The sequence below is a fragment of the Paramisgurnus dabryanus genome, chromosome 6 (genome assembly GCF_030506205.2).
Source record: "Paramisgurnus dabryanus chromosome 6, PD_genome_1.1, whole genome shotgun sequence".
Lineage (NCBI taxonomy): Eukaryota > Metazoa > Chordata > Actinopteri > Cypriniformes > Cobitidae > Paramisgurnus > Paramisgurnus dabryanus.
The window spans coordinates 49,147,424-49,168,297 of NC_133342.1; the positions used below are offsets into that span (position 1 = coordinate 49,147,424).

General features: G+C 39.9%; 1 protein-coding gene across 1 annotated transcript in view; it reads left to right on the forward strand.

Annotated features, from left to right (window-relative positions):
• The first annotated feature begins 652 nt into the window (after nucleotides 1-652).
• LOC135758117 (uncharacterized) overlaps nucleotides 653-20,874 on the forward strand; it is a 29,758-nt gene continuing 9,536 nt past the window's right edge. Inside the window, exons 1-2 of the mRNA XM_065272968.2 lie at nucleotides 653-755; nucleotides 952-1,080. Coding sequence (XP_065129040.1) covers nucleotides 1,002-1,080 — 79 coding nt within the window. The 5' untranslated portion in view covers nucleotides 653-755; nucleotides 952-1,001. The remainder of the gene's footprint in view (nucleotides 756-951; nucleotides 1,081-20,874) is intronic.

Here is a 20,874-nt window from a genome sequence, read left to right on the forward strand (position 1 = left end):
TACAGGGCAGAATAAAAAAAAACATTTAAGGTCAACCCTTAATAAATAAGACATTACAACTCATTGGAAAACACCCTACTGGTCTGTGTGAATATTGTCAAGAGGAGAAATCAGTGGGGCATGTATTGTGTCATTGCCGAAAGTATATTACAGAAAGAGAAATATTGAGAAGGACACCACAGGAGCCATTAACTGTTAAGCAAATACTCGGACAATTAGGAGGTTATCATTCTGTAATTATGTTTTTGAAGGAAACTGGGTTAATAAACAGAATTTAAATTATCTCATTAAAGGAAGTTAATTATCTGATGTTGTATTCATATTACTATTATTATTATTGTTAGTCCTATTTTATATATATATATATATATATATATATATATATATATATATATATATATATTATTAATAGATACAGATATAGTTATAAATATTATTAATAATGGGGAGATATTCTGGTTCACACTCCAGTATAGTAGGTGGCGGTAATGCACCTTAACTTTGGATGCCACCCGCCATAAAACATAAGAAGACGGTGTTATTTATTATTATTTTCTACATTTCATTTGTATTATTATATATTAAATGTAAAGTAGATCATTTCCATGCTGCATACACCGATACAGTAGGTGGCGGTATAAGTCATGGTTGCAAGAAGAAGAAGACGGTGGTGCTGTTGTTGCTGCAGGCTTTTCCGAGTCTACAGCTTCATAATATTGGATGAGATGGTTGTATTTTATTAGCGCTTCGGAAATGTAGGTGTTCAAAGAACATCGTCATATTAGCCTACTAAAAGGGTTTAACATCTTCATTATATGTAACGTTAAAAGTAAAATTACACTTAAGTGTGAAAACCTGGCCTCTTGATAATGTTTTGTTTCTGTGAGTAAAGCACGCTTTTGACACGCTGCATACAGAGATACCTGTATATTTTCTTTCCTGTGTAATTAGACGTGAAGACGCGTTTTCAAACAAACAGGACCGAAAATCTGCTGGAGAAGATGGAGTTTGTTAAAGCACACACGAATGATTCAGAACAGCACAACATGATAAAAAAAGAAGATATTGAGGAACAGAGAGGTTGGTGTCCTTTATTTATCAATGACTACTGACGAGCTGTAAATACTGACCTGTAAATGCCATGATATCAACACTGACTCTCTGACATTTTATTTTACTTCATAAACTACTATCAGTGTAAAAATTTGCTTATATACTGAATTTAACACAATTTGTTACAGTAATAATTAATACAATATATAGACATATGTTTAATTATATGGTAGGTATAACAACCGTACAATTTTAACAATTATATTGTTAAAGCAGTGACAAAAATGTGACAAAAAAAATCGAAATCCCTCTAATTGCAGTTTATTGACCTACAATTAAAAAGAAATTCTGATTGTCTATAATTTAATTTAACTATACAACATACACAAGTCAAGTAGGGTCATTTAATAGTTTTTTATGCTTGTGGTGTAGTTAAAGCTGTAGTGTACGATGTTGAAAATCGGTAGAGAAAGCCTGAGACGGTTAGTAAGTTTTAAAAAACTCATCCCGCCCCTCTGTGCTACCTGATCCCTCCCCCCGGGGAACCACCTGAACAAAGTCACTCATTCAAGCTGTGATCACTGGTAGTAAACATCAGAACAGAGATTTACCGAGCAGTAAACACATAAAGCCTTGAAGGAATGTACAATTACAATTATGATTGTAATTGACGTTATTTACTTTCACAACAACGTTTGGCATACGTTTCCCCTCCTGAGCTTCAAGAAATGACTTTATAAATATAATTATTTTGACCCGTGATACGCGATGCTAAACGGCTAACATTCCGATGCCGACCGACAGCATGTTGTCAGACTCACACAATACAAAGTATAAATAAATGCGTACCTGTTCAACAAAAGTCTGCCGTGTCGGCGTCGGTTTTCAGCCCCAAATCTCCCAGAAGCTTCCTCCAACAGTCAATGGCGGAGCGTCTCTCCAGTTTTTGCAATTTTGCAGTATTATTCCTGCTCATCTCGGGTCTGTTCGTACTGAACAGCTTTGCTTTAACATCATACACCCGACAGGAGCTTTTGGGTATCGGTGAGGACTTTACCAGCAGTTTTATCACCAATCTTCGACTCTAGAACGCTAGAACAACCGAGGCTTCGCACTCTACCCGGCCGGGCGGAAGTGCTCGCAGGCGGCGTCGAGATCGTAAACAAAGGCGGGGGAAGCGCGGAGGTCTAAGAGCCAAGCTAAAGCTAACACCGCTCCGGCTCTCTTTACCCAGCATTTTCCTCGCTAATGTGCGGTCACTGGTGAACAAAATGGATGAGTTACGACTCCGCATCACCCACAGTAAGAGACTTACATATTATAGACCTTTATTCTGTACTTACTGCTTATTGCACTTCTGGTTAGATGTTAACTGCATTTCGTTGCCTTGTACCTACATGTGCAGTGACAATAAAGTTGAATCTAATCTATCTAATCTATGTTGCTGCTTCGCTAGCTACCATACACTGACACAAATTTCATGTCGCAGGCAGGAGAGGGGCGGGGTGGTGTGCGATGGGGTGGAGACGCGAGCACGAGGTGGATTTTCAAATGTAGCAGGGATTGGATGAGAGCAGTTAACCAATGTAAGCTGTCCGGCCGGACAGTTTACATTGGTCAACTTATCTGCTACCATACACCCAATAGACTGAATGGATTTTTTAAATTCTTTTTTCTCTTTATATTGTTAGGATGTTACTGTAGAACCATAACCAGCATATAAACGAGGTTATTAATAATGAACAATCTTTGAAATCGTAGACGATAGCTTTAAGTGTTGGCTCTTCAGTCAATGAAAGTTATTTTAAAGATCTACTGTAGCCTACTTGACTCTTTCTCAGGTTGTTACATTTTCAGTTCCACCTTTTTCATATGTAAAAGGCAGCACTTGTTCAACATCTTTGTTGTCTGCATTCTGTAGGAACAGAAAGTGTAATTATTTGATGGTACTGTATGCTCTTGGCATTTTGTTTTAAGTATCAGTGTTTTGCAAACAATAATTGTGGGAATTTCTTACTATGAGCACCTAACCACACAACTTATAATGTGCTTATACCTCAGGCCACTCTTCAGCTGATCCTCACCCTGAAACCATTAATGAAACTTTATCTATCAACACTTTAACACAGAGAATAAACCAGTGGTTTAAAATCTCTCATACTCCCAGGGTTTAACATGATGAATTGTGGCTCTATAACGCACACATAATTTGCCATCACTATAAAATAGAAATGTTTCGTATAACATGTCATGTAGTAGTTATTAGTCAAGAATATGTTTAACATATCAACCGTTTAAACAGTCATTCCTTGTAGTACTGTAGATGACATGAATTCAGATGCTGTCCACCCACTGTCTCTCAGTGACCTCTTGAATTTTTTTATAAGGCAAACATTTGATCATTTCTCAGTGCCAATCAACTTCAGTCTTCTTTGGCAACTAACATAATGAAATTAGACATTTCTAAGAGTTGATTATGCTTAAATGATTATGTAGACTACTAACCATTATGAACAATATCTTTGTTTTATTTTCACCTGATACTTTTTTGTAGGACTGGGCAAAAAAATTGATTTTTCGATTAATCGTTTTCTTTTTAAGTGGTCGATTCCAAATTGATTCTCAAAGTGCAGAATAATTTTTTTCCCCATATTTATTTCTGCAAACATTGAACGTAAGATTAACGTTAATCTAATTACTTGTCTTCTTCACTACATGTCACCCTCTTTTTTTTGCCTTGGGTGATGTTACCAAGAAGCGAGAGGCGAGCCTGTCATTCATTCATTCAGTGCTTAAAATGACCGTTTCAGGTGCTTCATCGACGTTGATGCCAGCTTTCAAATAAAAATTCTGTTCACTGTTCTTTTGTATTAATATAGTATTTGTATTAAATCTATTCATTGAGTTGAATCGACAATGGAGTATAAAAACCGACCCGAGAACTGGGATCAAAAATTGAATCGAATCGAAAATAAATCGATTTGATAGCTTGTGAATTGAAATCAAATCGATCTACAACATCTGAATCGATACCCATCCCTACTTTTTTGTCCACTCAAGTTGCTGCTTTTTTAATGTGCCCCCATAAAAAACTGTTAAATGTGAAGTACTTTCCTCAATATGTATTATATATGTTACACATATTATAAATAATAAAAACAAGTTAAGGTCAGTATGCCTTGTATAGGTTTAAAATGTATACATGGTATTCTAATAATTTACAGGTTGTCTTTTTTAAATCTGTGTTATGTTTAAAAAGTACAGTATATGGAGAATACAGGAAAGTAGAAAAAAGAAGCAACAAAAACATCACAATACGGGGATCGAACTCCCTGCACTGTTGAGCTATTTGAGAGCACTGACCACCAGGCTATCATTTCCGATGAGGTTCCAAACTGTTTCAAGCTGTGATTTGATCGGAAATCATATAATTTAATTTAGTTGTTGCATGAAAGTATTTATTCCATAATGAGTTCCCAAGCCTCTTATATGGTTTTGTTTATTGCAGCAGTATTATCATTTTTAGTCAGTAGTAAATTCTTCATACATTTCTATTACAAATCAGCGCTCTCTATTTAACTTTGATCGATTTGATCTACGCTCGACCTCTAAGGCTGCTTAAGAATAGTGTGCATGCGCTATTATCTTGACTTCTTGAGCCTCGTTCAAATTAGTAGGACTGCGTAAACCTCAACTAACCATTATGGAACTGATTTAAGTGGGACTGACACATTTGTTTAATTCAAGTCAGGTTTTTAATCCTCTCTTTCAAGCGAGTTTTATGGAACAGCCCTCAGGACCATTGTGTTACATATAGACACTAACATAAAACAACACAGAGCTAAGGCAACATTATCCGTCTGCACAACCAGAGGCTGCAGTTTCAGGACCGCATTTCTAGGACCCTATTTTTTTTGTGACAGCGCCACCTAGCGAAACTGTAGCCTCCGGTGGTGCAGGCAGATGCTACTCGAAAAATGTGCCACCAATGCAGTATTTTCACCCAATTTTAACTACTTTTAAAGTTTTCGATATTTTTAAAGGTTTATTATACCCACATACTGCTTTCTTTATTGAAATTAAATCTGGTTTTTAGGAATGTTGAGTAATTATTGGCTCTACGTCTCATTATTTAATAACTCGTCAAGTAAAATAAACAAGGAATAAACATGGTAGGCCTATAGCCTTTTCAGTCAATCACATATTCAAATACAGAGGGAATACACAAGGATGACTCTGAGGGTAGATTTAAAATGTGTGTATATTTTATAAAATGATATATTGCAACAGTTGAATTTGAACACACACAAAAACAAATTTATAATAAATAAACGTGTATTAGTGCAGTTCATTATTACTCCCTAATGTTGTTAACTAATTAACCTTATTGTAAAGTGTTACCCAAATTTGTTCATGACATGAACAACATAGGAAGAACTGCATGGACAACGTCTTCACTGACTCCTGAGAGAGAGAAAGATAAAGAAATTAATGAAACCAGGAACATTTAGTTGAACATGTTCAACTCTTTAATTTTTTATTTAAAATTTTAAAGATCTTAATCACCACAGAGCACACACATTATGCAGTGTAGCTGCATTCGTTGATCTGGCCAAGGCCTTTGACTCTGTGGACCATGATATATTGCAGGATAGACTATGAGGCATTGGACTTAATATGAGCTGTTTGGCTTGGTTCAAGAACTACTGCTCTGGTCGTTCACAATTAGTTAGGGGGGAGGGGTTCCGGTCAGATCTATCTAAAGGGGTTCCACAAGGAAGCATACTGGGGCCTATACATTTTAATATTTATGTCAATGATATTGCTTCTGCTGCAGGTGATTCTCACATACATTTATATGCTGATGACACCATTATTTATGCATTTAATTCTTCCTTAACAATCGCACTGTCTTTATTGCAGGCGAGTTTCACTCGTATAAAACATGCCTTCTCCAGTCTTCATTTGGTTTTAAATACAAAAAAAACAAATGCATGGTTTTTAATAGAAATCTACCAGACATTGAACATTTGCCTAAACTCTTATCGCTGGATGGCTATGCAATCGACTATGTTGATTGCTATAAATACCTTGGTATCTGGCTTGACAGCAAATTATAATTTGAAACTCACATAAATCTATTGCTCGGAAAGGTCAAATCTTGTATTGGTTTTCTTTATCGTAATAAATCTTCTTTTACACATTCTTCAAAACAGCTTTTGGTTAAAACAACAGTGCTTCCGATTCTGGATTATGGGGATGTAGTTTACAGGTCTGCTTCAAAAACCGTCCTCTATAAATTGGATGTTATTTACCACGCTGCAATCCGTTTTGCCACTGGAGCCTCATTTAATACTCATCATTGTGACCTGTATTCTTTATTGAATTGGTCATCTCTCCATTCACTTAGGCAACTTCATTGGTTTTTGTTTATTTATAAAACCATTATTGGTAAAACTCCATCTTATTTACAGTCCCTTTTAAATGTTTATGATATCGGTCCTAATCTGCATTCTAGCAGTCTTTTTAACCTTCGGATACCCAAAGTCCGTACCTCTTTTGGTCGTTGTTCTTTTAAGTTTTCTGCTGCACATGATTGGAATCAACTGCAGCAGACGCTAAAGCTTAGCTCATTCATTTCGCTTTCTTCCTTTAAAAACTTAGTTCAATCAATAACATATGACCAATGTACTTGTTTTTAGTAGTTTCTAGGGGTGTAACGATTCATCTATTACATCGATGTATCGATTTATATTCCTATGATCCAACTACATCAATCTATGCTCAGCAAGTTGGCTTTCCGGACGACATATATCGATCAAACATCGTTTTAAACGTAATCAATCGATTGAATCAATACTAAGAAATAACGCATTGAATTTAAACACGGCAGACTCTATATTATGGATGTTTTTTCTTAGCACTTTTAATGATAATGGCGTTAAACGTTACTCGATTCAGTCTGCCTATCTGTGACGTCATCGCCGCGCGCTAGCAGTGCAAAGACAACAAAACAGCATGGCGGATGGCGGAGGAGAAGCACACGAGCGAGAAATTATAAAGCCACCATTGCGGTCCAGTGTCTGGAAACACTTTGGCTTTTGCAAAGATGGAGATGTTCTAAATAAGTCACTCGCTGTTTGTCGGATATGTAAAGGTCAAGTAAAGTACAACGGCAACACGACAAATCTCTCCAACCACCTACTAAGGCGCCATGGGATTTCACACAACACTGATCGTCCAGGCACCTCTTCCAGCGTTCCCGCTGCAGCATCACCGCAAGGTAACATTAAAGTCAACTCCGCAAAATCCTTGGGCCTCGCCTGCATGTTTAGTCAGAGACTAGGCCAAAACTCGTCTCGGGCAAAAAATATCACGGCAACAATTGCCAAGTTTATCTGCAAAGATATGCGACCCTACAGTGTGGTTGAAAACCCGGGGTTCCGTGAAATAATTAAAACTTTGGAGCCAAGGTACACGATACCAAGCCGACCACACTTTTCAGAAACGGTTATTCCTGCATTGTATGAAAGTACTAAGAATGATTTGAAGCTGTCGCTCTCTCAAGCTAAACGAGTAGCGATAACAACGGATGGCTGGACATCATGCTCAAATCAAGGGTATGTGACAATTACCTCTCATCACATTGATCCGGATTGGAAAATGAAAACCTTTGTTCTGCAAACCAAAGTTTTAAATGAAGCCCATACTGGTAAAAATATTGGCGCGTTACTGCGTGAAGCCTGCATTGAGTGGAAAATCTCCGACAAGAATCCTGCGATTGTCACAGATAACGCCAAGAACATGATTGTGGCCAGTGCAGAAGCCCAGTTCAGTCCACACATTACCTGCTTCGCACATACGCTCAACCTTGCCTCGCAGAAGGGTTTGGGGATGGACCGTGCTTCCAGGTTGTTGGGAAAAGTGCGAAAAATTGTTGGATATTTTCACCGCAGCCCGATTGCATGTCACGTCCTACAGGAAAAACAAACTCTGATGGATTTACCAAAACACAAACTAATCCAAGACATTATCACCAGATGGAACAGTTCATTCGAAATGCTTGAACGTCTTTTGGAACAACAGCCAGCTATAATGGCAACTCTGATGTCCAAGGATCTGCGAAAAGCGGTCACAGATGTATGCACGCTGAGTGAGAGTGATATTGCCAACATGGATGACATTGTTCAGTTGATGGGTCCTGTCAAAATTGCAACAACTGTAATGTGTGAGGAAGACCAGTGACCAATGACCTCTCCAAACGCTACAAAGGCACCCAAGATGCTCTCAACATAGGTAATTAATTTGTAGTCTTAATTAAAATCTACTTGGTTAATATTTTAGGTTATTAGACTGTATTATTTTGTAAAATTAAAAAAAGTTTGAATTTGAGTTTTTTTTTCATATGGAAAAGTAAACAAGATATCTGCAATAAAATTCTTAGTTTATGGTGGCTTTACATCATCATTGTGCCACATTTCTTTTAAACATACTATAGTTTACTCTTCTGATTTTGTGTATGAGGAGGTGGTCATCACTTGCAATGTCATGTCAACTTAATTTAATAATGCAATGAATGCAATATTCTTGTTCTTTAAACAGCATCAGCGTTGGACCCGCGATTTAAAGAACTGCCCTACCTGGACAAAGAGGACAGAGAAAAGTCTACGCAAAACTGATTTTTGAGGCAGAAGCGTCCCACCAGGTAACTCTTCTCTCCTCTTTCCTCTGCTCCTTTCTCTTCTCCCCTTTAATTTGTCCTCTCTTAAATCTCATCTGTTCTTTATCTTCCTCTAAATTTCTGTGTGTAGTCTCACAGAGCAGAAATTTGACCAGTTCACACATTCTTACATCAATAGATGCAAGCAATGGGAAATTAGGAGGAAGACGAGGGAGGCTCAAGCACAAAGCTGTCAGGATTCGATGAAAAGACCATAGGTGTGTTTCATGTGATACACAAAAAAGATTGTTGTTGTTGTTTTGTATTAATGAGAAACATGACTATATTTTGAAACAAATGAGTCACCTCCTTGTAAGAAGAAAGCCTTAGATGCACTGTTTGGCGATTCCTTTACCCAAAGAGAAAGAAAATCCACAAGCGAGACACCCAGAGCAGAGGTTATGAGGTACTGAGCAAGAGATGCATTGCCTTTGACTGAAAATGCCATGAATTGGTGGAAATCTCAGAAGAACGTGCTACCTGTACTTTCAACCCTTGCTAAACGGTACCTGTGCATTCCAGGCACAAGTGTGCCAGCAGAGCGAGTTTTTAGTACTGCTGGCGACATAGTGAACGCACAGAGAAGTGTTCTGCGGCCAGATCATGTTGATCAGTTGATATTTTTGAAAAAAAATCTGTAGGGTCTTTGAAGAGTAGTTTGTTACACTTGACCTATTGTTACATATTAGTGCACTGCTGTTTGTTTATTAAAATGAGAGTAGTAGCAAGTTCAGCCACTGCTCATTTAACCTTAATAAATGTTGGTTGCACTTTACTTTTGATATTAATACTGTATTTTTATTATTTTTATGTTGAAAAACAACAGCAAAGGTAGCAGGTAAACCTACTATTAATACAACCTCAGGAAATGTTGGTTGCACTTTATTTGTGATAATACTGTATTTGTATTATTTTTTATGTTGAAAAACAACAGCAAACGTAGCAGGTAAACCTACTATTAATTCAACCTGAAGAGATGTTTGTTGCACTTTATTTTTGGTATTAAATAAAAATTGAATATTAAAATCTCTTCTGGTTGAATTAATAGTTAATTTTATACTTTATATTTTATATACTTTTAATATTATAATATTTTTATGTTGTAAAACAAAAGCAGAAGTAGCAGTTAAACCTACTGTTGAAATGTTGGTTGGTTGGTTGGTGCACTTACTGTACTGAAAATGTTAATTCAACCTAAATTGTTGGTTGCACTTTATTCAAATAAAATGTGAATGCACATGCCATTAATTGTTGTTTGCTTTTTTGTTTATATCCATAATAATTGATACCTTAACAAGAAACAATCTAGGAAACTTCATCTGCACTGTCCAGTATCCAGGTATTTATTTCAGTCACACTGGTTGAATTTTTGGCTAAAAAGCTACTGAATCGTTTCGGATCGTATCGTTCTACCAATGTCGTCATTGAATAGTACTGACAACCATGAATCGTGATACTAATCATACATGACATACTACAAGCAAGCGCAACAACATACAACAAAGACCGCAAATAAGTTTACAAATAAGAGATTTACTTACTAGTCCATCAACAAGATCGCCAGATCAGCATCCCTGTTGCATCCAGTGCTGTCTTTTAGCTCACGCAAACGAGTAAAAGCCTGACCGAGTGGGACTCTTGTCCGGTTCCTAACGCGGTCAGAATCTCTTTTCCTACTCCCTTCCGAATGCGCTTTCTTAACTTTTACATCGTCAATCATCAAGTCTCAAATTTGCTCGTGCAGTTGTTGTTTATAGGCTTGTTCGACTTCATGCGGCGCTGCAAGAACCGACAGCCGGATGATGTCAAAGTACCGCGAGAATGATCCAAGACGGCACTTTTACGTCATCCGTCTGTCAGTTCTAGCGGCGCCGCGCAAAGTCGAACAAGCCTAACGTGTGTGATGTCGTTGCTGTAAAGCAAGTCGTGATTCTCGCGAGATTTGTCAGGGGCGCTGCTCTCAAGCTTGCATTCCTGGTTTTTCTAGCGGCGTCCTTCCCGAGCTTCAACAGGGCAACGTACAGAGTAGTATGCAAAGCTTCTTACGGGTAAGTATACGAAGCTTAACACTTCTGCTTACTGGGAAGTATACAGGGCTTAACACTTCTTCTGACAGGTGAGTACACAGAGCTGAACACTTCTGCTTACCGGGGAGTATACAGGGCTTAACACTTCTTCTGACAGGTGAGTACACACAGCTGAACACTTCTGCTTACCTGGGAGTATACAGGGCTTAACACTTCTTCTGACAGGTGAGTACCCAGAGCTGAACACTTCTGCTTACAGGGGAGTATACAGGGCTTAACACTTCTTCTGACAGGTGAGTATACAGAGCTTAACTCTTCTTCTGACAGGTGAGTACCCAGAGCTGAACACTTCTGCTTACAGGGGACTATACAGGGCTTAAAACTTCTTCTGACAGGTGAGTACACAGAGCTGAACACTTCTTCTGACAGGTGAGTACACAGAGCTGAACACTTCTTCTGAAAGGTGAGTACACAGGGCTTAACACTTCTTCTGACAGGTGCGTATACAGGGCTTAACACTTCTTCTGACAGGTGCGTATACAGGGCTTAACACTTCTTCTGACAGGTGAGTACGCAGAGCTGAACACCTCTGCTTACGGCGGAGTATACAGGGCTTAACACTTCTTCTGACAGGTGCGTACACAGGGCTTAACACTTCTTCTGACAGGTGTGTACACAGGGCTTAACACTTCTTCTGACAGGTGAGTATACAGGGCTTAACACTTCTTCTGACAGGTGAGTGCACCGAGCAGAACATCTCTGCTTACAGGGGAGTAAACAGGGCTTAACACTTCTTCTGACAGGTGAGTACACAGAGCTGAACACTTCTTCTGACAGGTGCGTATACAGGGCTTAACACTTCTTCTGACAGGTGCGTATACAGGGCTTAACACTTCTTCTGACAGGTGCGTACACAGGGCTTAACACTTCTTCTGACAGGTGTGTACACAGGGCTTAACACTTCTTCTGACAGGTGAGTATACAGGGCTTAACACTTCTTCTGACAGGTGAGTGCACCGAGCAGAACATCTCTGCTTACAGGGGAGTAAACAGGGCTTAACACTTCTTCTGACAGGTGAGTACACAGAGCTGAACACTTCTTCTGACAGGTGCGTATACAGGGCTTAACACTTCTTCTGACAGGTGCGTATACAGGGCTTAACACTTCTTCTGACAGGTGCGTATACAGGGCTTAACACTTCTTCTGACAGGTGAGTACACAGAGCTGAACACTTCTTCTGACAGGTGCGTATACAGGGCTTAACACTTCTTCTGACAGGTGCGTATACAGGGCTTAACACTTCTTCTGACAGGTGCGTATACAGGGCTTAACACTTCTTCTGACAGGTGCGTATACAGGGCTTAACACTTCTTCTGACAGGTGCGTATACAGGGCTTAACACTTCTTCCGACAGTTGAGTACCCAGAGCTGAACACTTCTTCTGACAGGTGCGTATACAGGGCTTAACACTTCTTCCGACAGTTGAGTACCCAGAGCTGAACACTTCTTCTGACAGTTGAGTACCCAGAGCTGAACACTTCTTCTGACAGGTGAGTACCCAGAGCTGAACACTTCTGCTTACAGGGGACTATACAGGGCTTAAAACTTTTTCTGACAGGTGAGTACACAGAGCTGAACACTTCTTCTGACAGGTGAGTACACAGAGCTGAACACTTCTTCTGACAGGTGAGTACACAGGGCTTAACACTTCTTCTGACAGGTAAGTATACAGGGCTTAACACTTCTTCTGACAGGTGCGTATACAGGGCTTAACACTTCTTCTGACAGGTGCGTAATACAGGGCTTAACACTTCTTCTGACAGGTGAGTATGCAGAGCTGAACACCTCTGCTTACGGCGGAGTATACAGGGCTTAACACTTCTTCTGACAGGTGCATACTAGGGGTGTGCAAAAAAATCGATTCACATTTGAATCGCGATTGAAGCTTTGCCGATTCTGAATCGATTCATAGATTTCCAAAAATCGATTCATACATTTTTTTGTAATGCCGTTTTACTATTGTCCTGAAATGAGTTCATCTCAGTATTCCCATAGATGACGCTGCGTCGTATTCACTCTGACGCCTGCACACTCTTGTCACAGTGTTTCCCACACATTGACTTTAATTGGGTGCTGTGCCTAGTTATATTAACAAGTGCCCAAGTATTTCTGGTGTCAAATTTTGTCTTTTTTGTTTTTCTGTGATGATGACACTCTTTAATAATGACATTTTGTGTGCGACATGATGAGCTCGGTGTCCGTTCACGTGCTCTCTGTTTCGCAATGAATTGGGATGTGACGCGAACAAGCTCGTGTCACATTGTATCCTTCATGTTTCTGAACTTGAGCAGAGTTTTACCATTAGAGAACTTCACGGAGCACCCGCGGACCGTATGGTTCCGGGTTTGTATTTGAAATGGTCAGTCAGGTCTGGGTCAGTCAAAGTTAAATTACTTCGGGTCCCGAGTCTGATTAGTGAGTAAAACCCGAGTCGATCGGAGAATGACCGTGAGCGCTACCGTGCTAAAGCTCGCATGCAGTTTCAGCGTGCAGACGGTTTCTATGGCGATAAAAACGGGCTCTTTTCTAACATTATTAATAAACCATATCTTTTCCAAAATCTATTGCACTGAACGAGCAAAGCTCAAGCTGACTTAAGATTTACAAAACGTAAAGCTGTAATGTAAAGTCCCCTGTCACTGGGACAGCAAGCAGACTTTTGAATCTGAAATAATGAGTGGATTTAGCTTTTTTTTAATTGGCAAGAGAGAAATAGAAAGAGAGGCACTTTCCTTGCTTCTGCTCTATCTAATAGACATAATAACCATTATAACACCAGTCACATTTATAATCTATAGACCTGCACTGTCTATCATTCATATACTATATTATTGTATTTAATAGAGTTTGATAAAAGGGGTCATCTAATTGCTTCATATCAGTTTTTATTTTTGCATAAAGACATAAAGTAATATCAAACTACATTTAATTTGTTGTGTTTCTTTTCTTTAAAATTGTATATCTTCTACAATCAGTCACATAGGAAGAAGTAAACTACATTTACATACTGTGAATCGTTTTTTAAAATCAAGAATCGTTTTTGAATTGAAAATCGATTTTGAATCGAATCTTGAGCCTAAAAATCGGAATCGGATTGAATCGTGAAATTATCTGAATCGTGCACCCCTAGTGCGTACACAGGGCTTAACACTTCTTCTGACAGGTGCGTACACAGGGCTTAACACTTCTTCTGACAGGTGCGTACACAGGGCTTAACACTTCTTCTGACAGGTGAGTATACAGGGCTTAACACTTCTTCTGACAGGTGAGTACACAGGGCTTAACACTTCTTCTGACAGGTGCGTACACAGGGCTTAACACTTCTTCTGACAGGTGAGTATACAGGGCTTAACACTTCTTCTGACAGGTGAGTACACAGAGCAGAACATCTCTGCTTACAGGGGAGTATACAGGGCTTAACACTTCTTCTGACTGGTGAGTACACAGAGCTGAACACTTCTGCTTATGGGGGAGTATACAGGGCTTAACACTTCTTCTAACAGGTGCGTATACAGGGCTTAACACTTCTTCTGACAGGTGCGTATACAGGGCTTAACACCACTTCTGACAGGTGCGTATACAGGGCTTAACACTTCTTCCGACTGGAGAGTACGCAGAGCTGAACACTTCTGCTTACGGGTAGTATACAGGGCTTAACACTTCTTCTGACAGGTACGTACACAGGGCTTAACACTTCTTCTGACAGGTGAGTATACAGGGTTTAACACCTCTTCTGACAGGTGAGTATACAGAGTAGAACACTTCTGCTTACAGGGGAGTATACAGGGCTTAACACTTCATCTGACAGGTGAGTACACAGAGCTGAACACTTCTGCTTATGGGGGAGTATACAGGGCTTAACACTTCTTCTAACAGGTGCGTATACAGGGCTTAACACTTTTTCTGATAGGTGCGTATAGACCGTTTCAGCAGTAACAACATAAACAAGCCGCTGCTGCGCTCCGCACGTAACTTCCGGTAAACTCCGCTAATAATAAATAACAACAAAGTTCTTTAAACATAGTTTGTTTATATAACAAGCAAACAAAACAACACATAGATTACCCAGGAAACCAAAACATGTGTTATTTTCGACGAGGCATTTGTTTGGCATCAGTTTAGCAACTAGTCAGACCATCAAAAAAACGAAACCGGAAGTAAGGTTCGGATCCAGACGTGTATCACGTGCGTCCGATGAAACCGTCTGTACAGGGCTTAACACTTCTTCCGACTGGAGAGTACGCAGAGCTGAACACTTCTGCTTACGGTAGTATACAGGGCTTAACACTTCTTCTGACAGGTACGTACACAGGGCTTAACACTTCTTCTGACAGGTGAGTATACAGAGTAGAACACTTCTGCTTACAGGGGAGTATACAGGGCTTAACACTTCATCTGACAGGTGAGTACAAAGAGCTGAACACTTCTGCTTACGGGGGAGTATACAGGGCTTAACACTTCTTCTGACAGGTGCGTATACAGGGCTTAACACTTCTTCTGACAGGTGAGTATACAGGGTTTAAGTTCTTCTGCTTACTGGTTGGTGGAGGCGAGAGGGAACAAAGCAACGTACAGGTAAGGATACATGAATTTAGCTCTTCTGCTTACAGGCTGGTAGAGGCGGGAGGGAACAAAGTAACGTACAGGTAAGGATACAGGGCTTTAGCTCTTCTGCTCACAGACGGGTGGAGGTGAGAGGGAGCAAAGCAGCGTACAGGTAAGGATACAGGGCTTTAGCTCCTCTGCTCACAGGCTGGTGAAGATGAGAGGGAACAAAGCAACGTACATGTAAGTATACAGGGCTTTAGCTCTTCTGCTCACAGGGGAGTGAAATACAACTCCTTTTCCAGACGGCTGAGCGTATCACCATAGGACAACTGGTATCTGAAAAAAAACTCAACAGTAGAGCCGTTAGGCATGAAGTTGCAGAAAAGGGTACTCTTTGCAATAGGCAATGCTGGATAAACAAGTCAAGCCCACGTCTCCCCCGTCACAGCCCATCTCTAAACAAACAGTACTCCTTGTACTGAACAGGGACAAATAGTCGAGGCCAACTCTTTTTTTCAGCACTCACAGCGCCACCACAAGACTATGAGGAACATTGGTCGGTCCCCCAGTCCTAGACATATGTTTGAACACTAATATGGTGCTTTTCCATTGCATAGTACCCCACGGTTTAGTTTAGTTTGGGTCGGGTCAGCTCACCTCACTTTAGCGTGGTTAGCTTTTCCATCGAGTTTAATATCAGTTCGTAGTGGGAGGGATTATAGGCGTGTCGTTATATTTGCGCAGCCTACTGTGTGAGAGCGTCGTTGGTAATTCCATTTATTTATTTCTCAGTCCGCCACAACATTAAAATTGGCCACCACAAATAGATGTTTGCTCATCGCGTTTATCACTATCTCTGTCTCACATGACAGTTTCTGTTCAAACACCCGTGGCGTCAGTAGTTGACGCACTCCGCTGAGCCTCATTAAAGTTGCGTTTAAGAATATAATGCTGATGTGCTCGTCACGAATGTTCTGCCACAAACTGCAAGTTTGGAAAAAAACTGTTATGGTGTCCCTGATTCTCCACCTGTGGATGTTTTTCGTCGCTAAAATGGAATTTGGGAACTTATAGCAGAGCACAGATGACAACATGTTTGCTCAAGCGCAAGCTAGCACTGAGGTAAAGCTAATCTTTACTTTATAGCGATGACGCGTAGTGATGATTCTCTGGGACCAATCAGTGATCTACTGTGTTTACTTCCGTAAATGTACTTTTCCCGCAGTTGTTTGTCTAGAACAAAGCACTCACATACCTCATATGGGTAATTTACTCTTGCCGCAATAGTTAGCCTGTCTGGAACCGAGCTGAATTAAACCACTATAATGTATGACACTTGCATTACATGCGAACGGCCCCTACGCTAATAGAATTCTGTTTTTGTCTCCCTGTCTCGTCTTCGACTCTGAGGACAATGAGACAAACAGACCCAGGTACTGTTGCTGTGAAGGTCATCGCACCACTGATCTACTGGCTGTCCTTCAAAGTGATGCCCAGCACATGCGCGACCAACGACCACCGGCTGAACCAGTTTAATCCGCTTACCCGCTTCTTATCCCTACCATGTCTATATATATAAATATTAATCTCTCCCTAGGGTTTTTTGTCCTTCTAGGATTTTTTCCCATTGGGTTTTCTCCTAGGGGGTTTTTTAGTCCCAGGGAGAGTCAGCCAACTTTGGCTTAACTTAGCACTTTACTGTATACGTTACATTATCAATACGCTCGCTTACACGGTTTATCCTTAGCCGGTATATTCTACTTCTTATACTATGTATTGATTCTCAGTGTTCTACTCTACATCTACTCATGTAAAGCTGCTTTGCAACAAATAACAATTGTGAAAAGCGCTATATAAATAAAATTGAATTGAATTGAATTGAATTGAATATTTGCGTCACGTTTGGTATCAGCTCGGGTCGCTTGGAACCCCAATCGAGGTGGTACGAAAAAAAAGTATTGGGTACTACATACTGCACCCAATGGAAAAGCTCCCAAAAGTAAGCTGACCCGACCCAAACTAAACCAAACCGTGGGGTACTATGCAATGGAAAAGCGCCAATAGACCCTGGCCCACCGCTCTTCTCGGGCAGACCTCCTCCCCCGGTCTAAAGCACACTCACTGGCAAACACTGATAAAATCACTGCACTGCATTTTCCTCGTGTAAATATCCACAAATCACTCCCCACACTCCACACACTCAGTGATATAAGGCCTGCGTTCCGTAATCCAGCCCCGGGTTCCGAGTCCTGACCGTCACTGCAACTAGGCGTGAAGCAGACACAGATGACACTGGATTTACGGGCTGGGGACTCCTTTTTTCCTCCTACACTATCCTTAACAGGGAAGTACGAGTATAGACAGACTGAGTAGTTTAGAAGACACTTATAGTTACACTGGCGTCAATAGAAAGGCATCAGCACATCAAAGACCAGTCGTCCTCACCTCAATTTGAATAACACAAGACAGTACATCCACTTTTAGAAAGACATTGCTTTAGACAACAAGACAGCACTGGTATTAGTTCTAGCATACGGGCAGAGAATTATCCAAGATGGCTTGCTTTCCCTTTAAACATCCATTCTTCACCTCTCGTAACACAATACAAACATTAGACCAACCAGATCCTCTTCCTCTTCCAGTGTATATGCAAGGAAGCTTTGTTTCTCGTGTCTTCCAAACATCCAATATTCACTTCCAACCAAACAACACAGTCATGAAAGCACAATGCACGTAAATAGGCTTAGCACTTAGCTCTTCCGTGTCTGATGTGTAGATCTCCGTAGGCAGTTTGCATTTATCCAACTCCTTCCGTGAAGACAACTCCTCCTTCTTTCCACCACTGTCTGTTCGTCCAAACATTCGTTCTCACCCTCAGACCAATTACTTCCGTATCGATCCAAGCAGACGCACGGAACAAACTTTGCGCTTCCTGCTTCTCAAAAAGCCCTTTAATAGGTACTCCTCCTTCTTCGTAACCCAATCGTCAATCGCCACACTCCTCTCTCACATCTGATGATTATTTCATGTGTAATCACTGCCCGGAGTTACACCAAAATCGGCATACCTGTCAAGTATCCCGTTTTGGCCGGGAAAGTCCCGTATTTTACCCTTCTTTCCCGCCGTCCTCCCGTATTAGTATTTTCCCGTAAATCTCCCGTATTTTAACCTGCGTTATTACAAAAATAATAATGCCCGGGCGGAGTAATAAAAAAACATTCCCAATCCCAGATCGCTAAAGATCCACTAATTCCGCTAATCCACTTCGTGTTTTCCCACCCGCTCCGCAGCATCTCTGTGTGCACTCTCTGCCTGGAGAGCGAAGACGACAGTTTCTGTCTGAAGTTTGTTGCATTAACAGGTAGATTTATTACATAATATATCAGTTGTTAAACCGCAGAATTACTAATTTGGAAGTTTGTTTATGTATTTCTTTGGTTAATGATTTGCTGTCGGTGTTCTAAAAGTGCTAACAAGTTAGCAAGCAAACAGCAACAAAATATCCAGATTATTATCGTTACAATGCATTAAATGTTCCCGGTCAGATCTAAGTTAACATAAACACTACATTTGCTGTTGTTGGCACACTTTGTAGACAAAAAATACCAAAAACACCAATGGCTTCACAAAATAAAGACAGAGAACGGAAAGAGAGGCTGCTAAAGGCAGTTCAACATTGCAAACATTAATTCAAAGCTCCATCAAGCCAGCAGGTAAATCATATTGAATATCTATTGTCACACTTTAATTCTTGTTATTATATTTTCCCATTATAATCACTTGTAATCACTTGTCTAAATTGATGCTAGTAATATAGTAACACATCATTTATTTATAATACTTTATTAAAACCATACTAATAGTACCACCCCCTGTAGTGCCCTTTTTGGTTTGGGCCACTGCCCCATCTAGCATTTTCATTTTCTAAATGACTGTTCTCATTACAAAGAAACGTGATTGGTTTATAAATAATTTTGGCATTAAGGTATAATGCAAAAGAAGTTAAAATAAGGCTTTTCAAACTAATGCCAGTGGGTTTTGTACAGATGCAAATTTGTGTGTATAGTATGTACAGTATGAGTGTGACTTAAGAAATGTAGTTTTCACAGAGCTGTGTGTTTCACTAGTTTTCTTGCTAATGAATTAGTTTGTTTAGTTAATTTTAACACAATTATCAGCACTAAGGTTTAAAAAATATTATCCGGCCCTCACCAGTCTTAAAATGTAAGGAATACTGGAGCTTGTTTGGGTTGGTGGTGGGACTGTTCGCGGTGGGCGCCGGAAAATTTCCCTTATTTTCAAATCCAAAACTTGACGGGTATGAAAATCGGTCTGGGCGGAAACATCTTCAGTACACTTAGTTCCGCCCGTAAGTTGTCCCCCCGTGAATCTGACATGATGTTACTACATGCACCGCGCTCCTTCCTCTCCGCTTGTCTCAGGTAAATGCTTCTCCCAGCAAAGCACTCGGCGTCGCTCGTTCATGTGTTTTGTGGCCGAGGCTTTAGAAGAAGCCCAGAAGGGGGGGGGTTAAAAAATGGAAAATTAGTCAGGAAAGGTCTACAGACACTCGATTTTTATACTCTCTTTTTCAGAGTACTTACATTTTACTTATGTATTGGAATATAAAGACAGTTTAAACAAATTTGGAAAAAAGTGTTATAGACTTTTTTAGACTTAAACCTGCCTACTCTGCCTTTAAGAAAATAACAGCTCCGAAGAGACACCGCTTAAGTTTGAAGTAGTGCTAACAATAATAAATCTGTTACCACTGAAATGTTGATGTAATGTATTTCCAAATCTAAGCCCATCTTATGCGGAATTTGGTTTGGAAACCTGGGGGTTAAGAACAGAAACAAACTATCCAGAATTGTAAAGCTGGGCAGTAAAATTGTTGGTAAAGGACAGGGACAATTGGCAGACTTATATACTACACATATGAGACTTAAGGCCCACCACATTGTGTCTGACCCAGTGCATCCTCTGTTCAGAGAATTTAGGAAATTACCATCAGGAAGGAGGTGCACAGCTGCATTAGCAACTAAAAATATTTACAAAAAGTCATTTATACCAAGTACTATATCATTACTGAACTCACAATAGTCCATGATATCCATATTTATCTTTTTGATATTGGTGGGAGATGAAAGTGTTATCTATTGTTGTTTCTAAGGGTTACTGTGTTATTTGTCTGTTGTATTTATTGTCTTTTCATTGTGTTATCTGTTTTAGAAATCCACCTGTGGAGCCAAAGACAAATTTCCACTTTTTGTGGACAATAAACTTGAATTGAATTGAATTGAATGTTCCCTAATAGACTGCAACACGATAAAACAGGCACCTTCAGAATGCGTGAAAGACGCAACAGCCAAGGCAGGTCTAACTCACTACTGTATGTGCCTTCTAATAACGGACAGAACAACTCTTTTGTATGATTAATATTATTTTTATTTTTCAAAAAGACA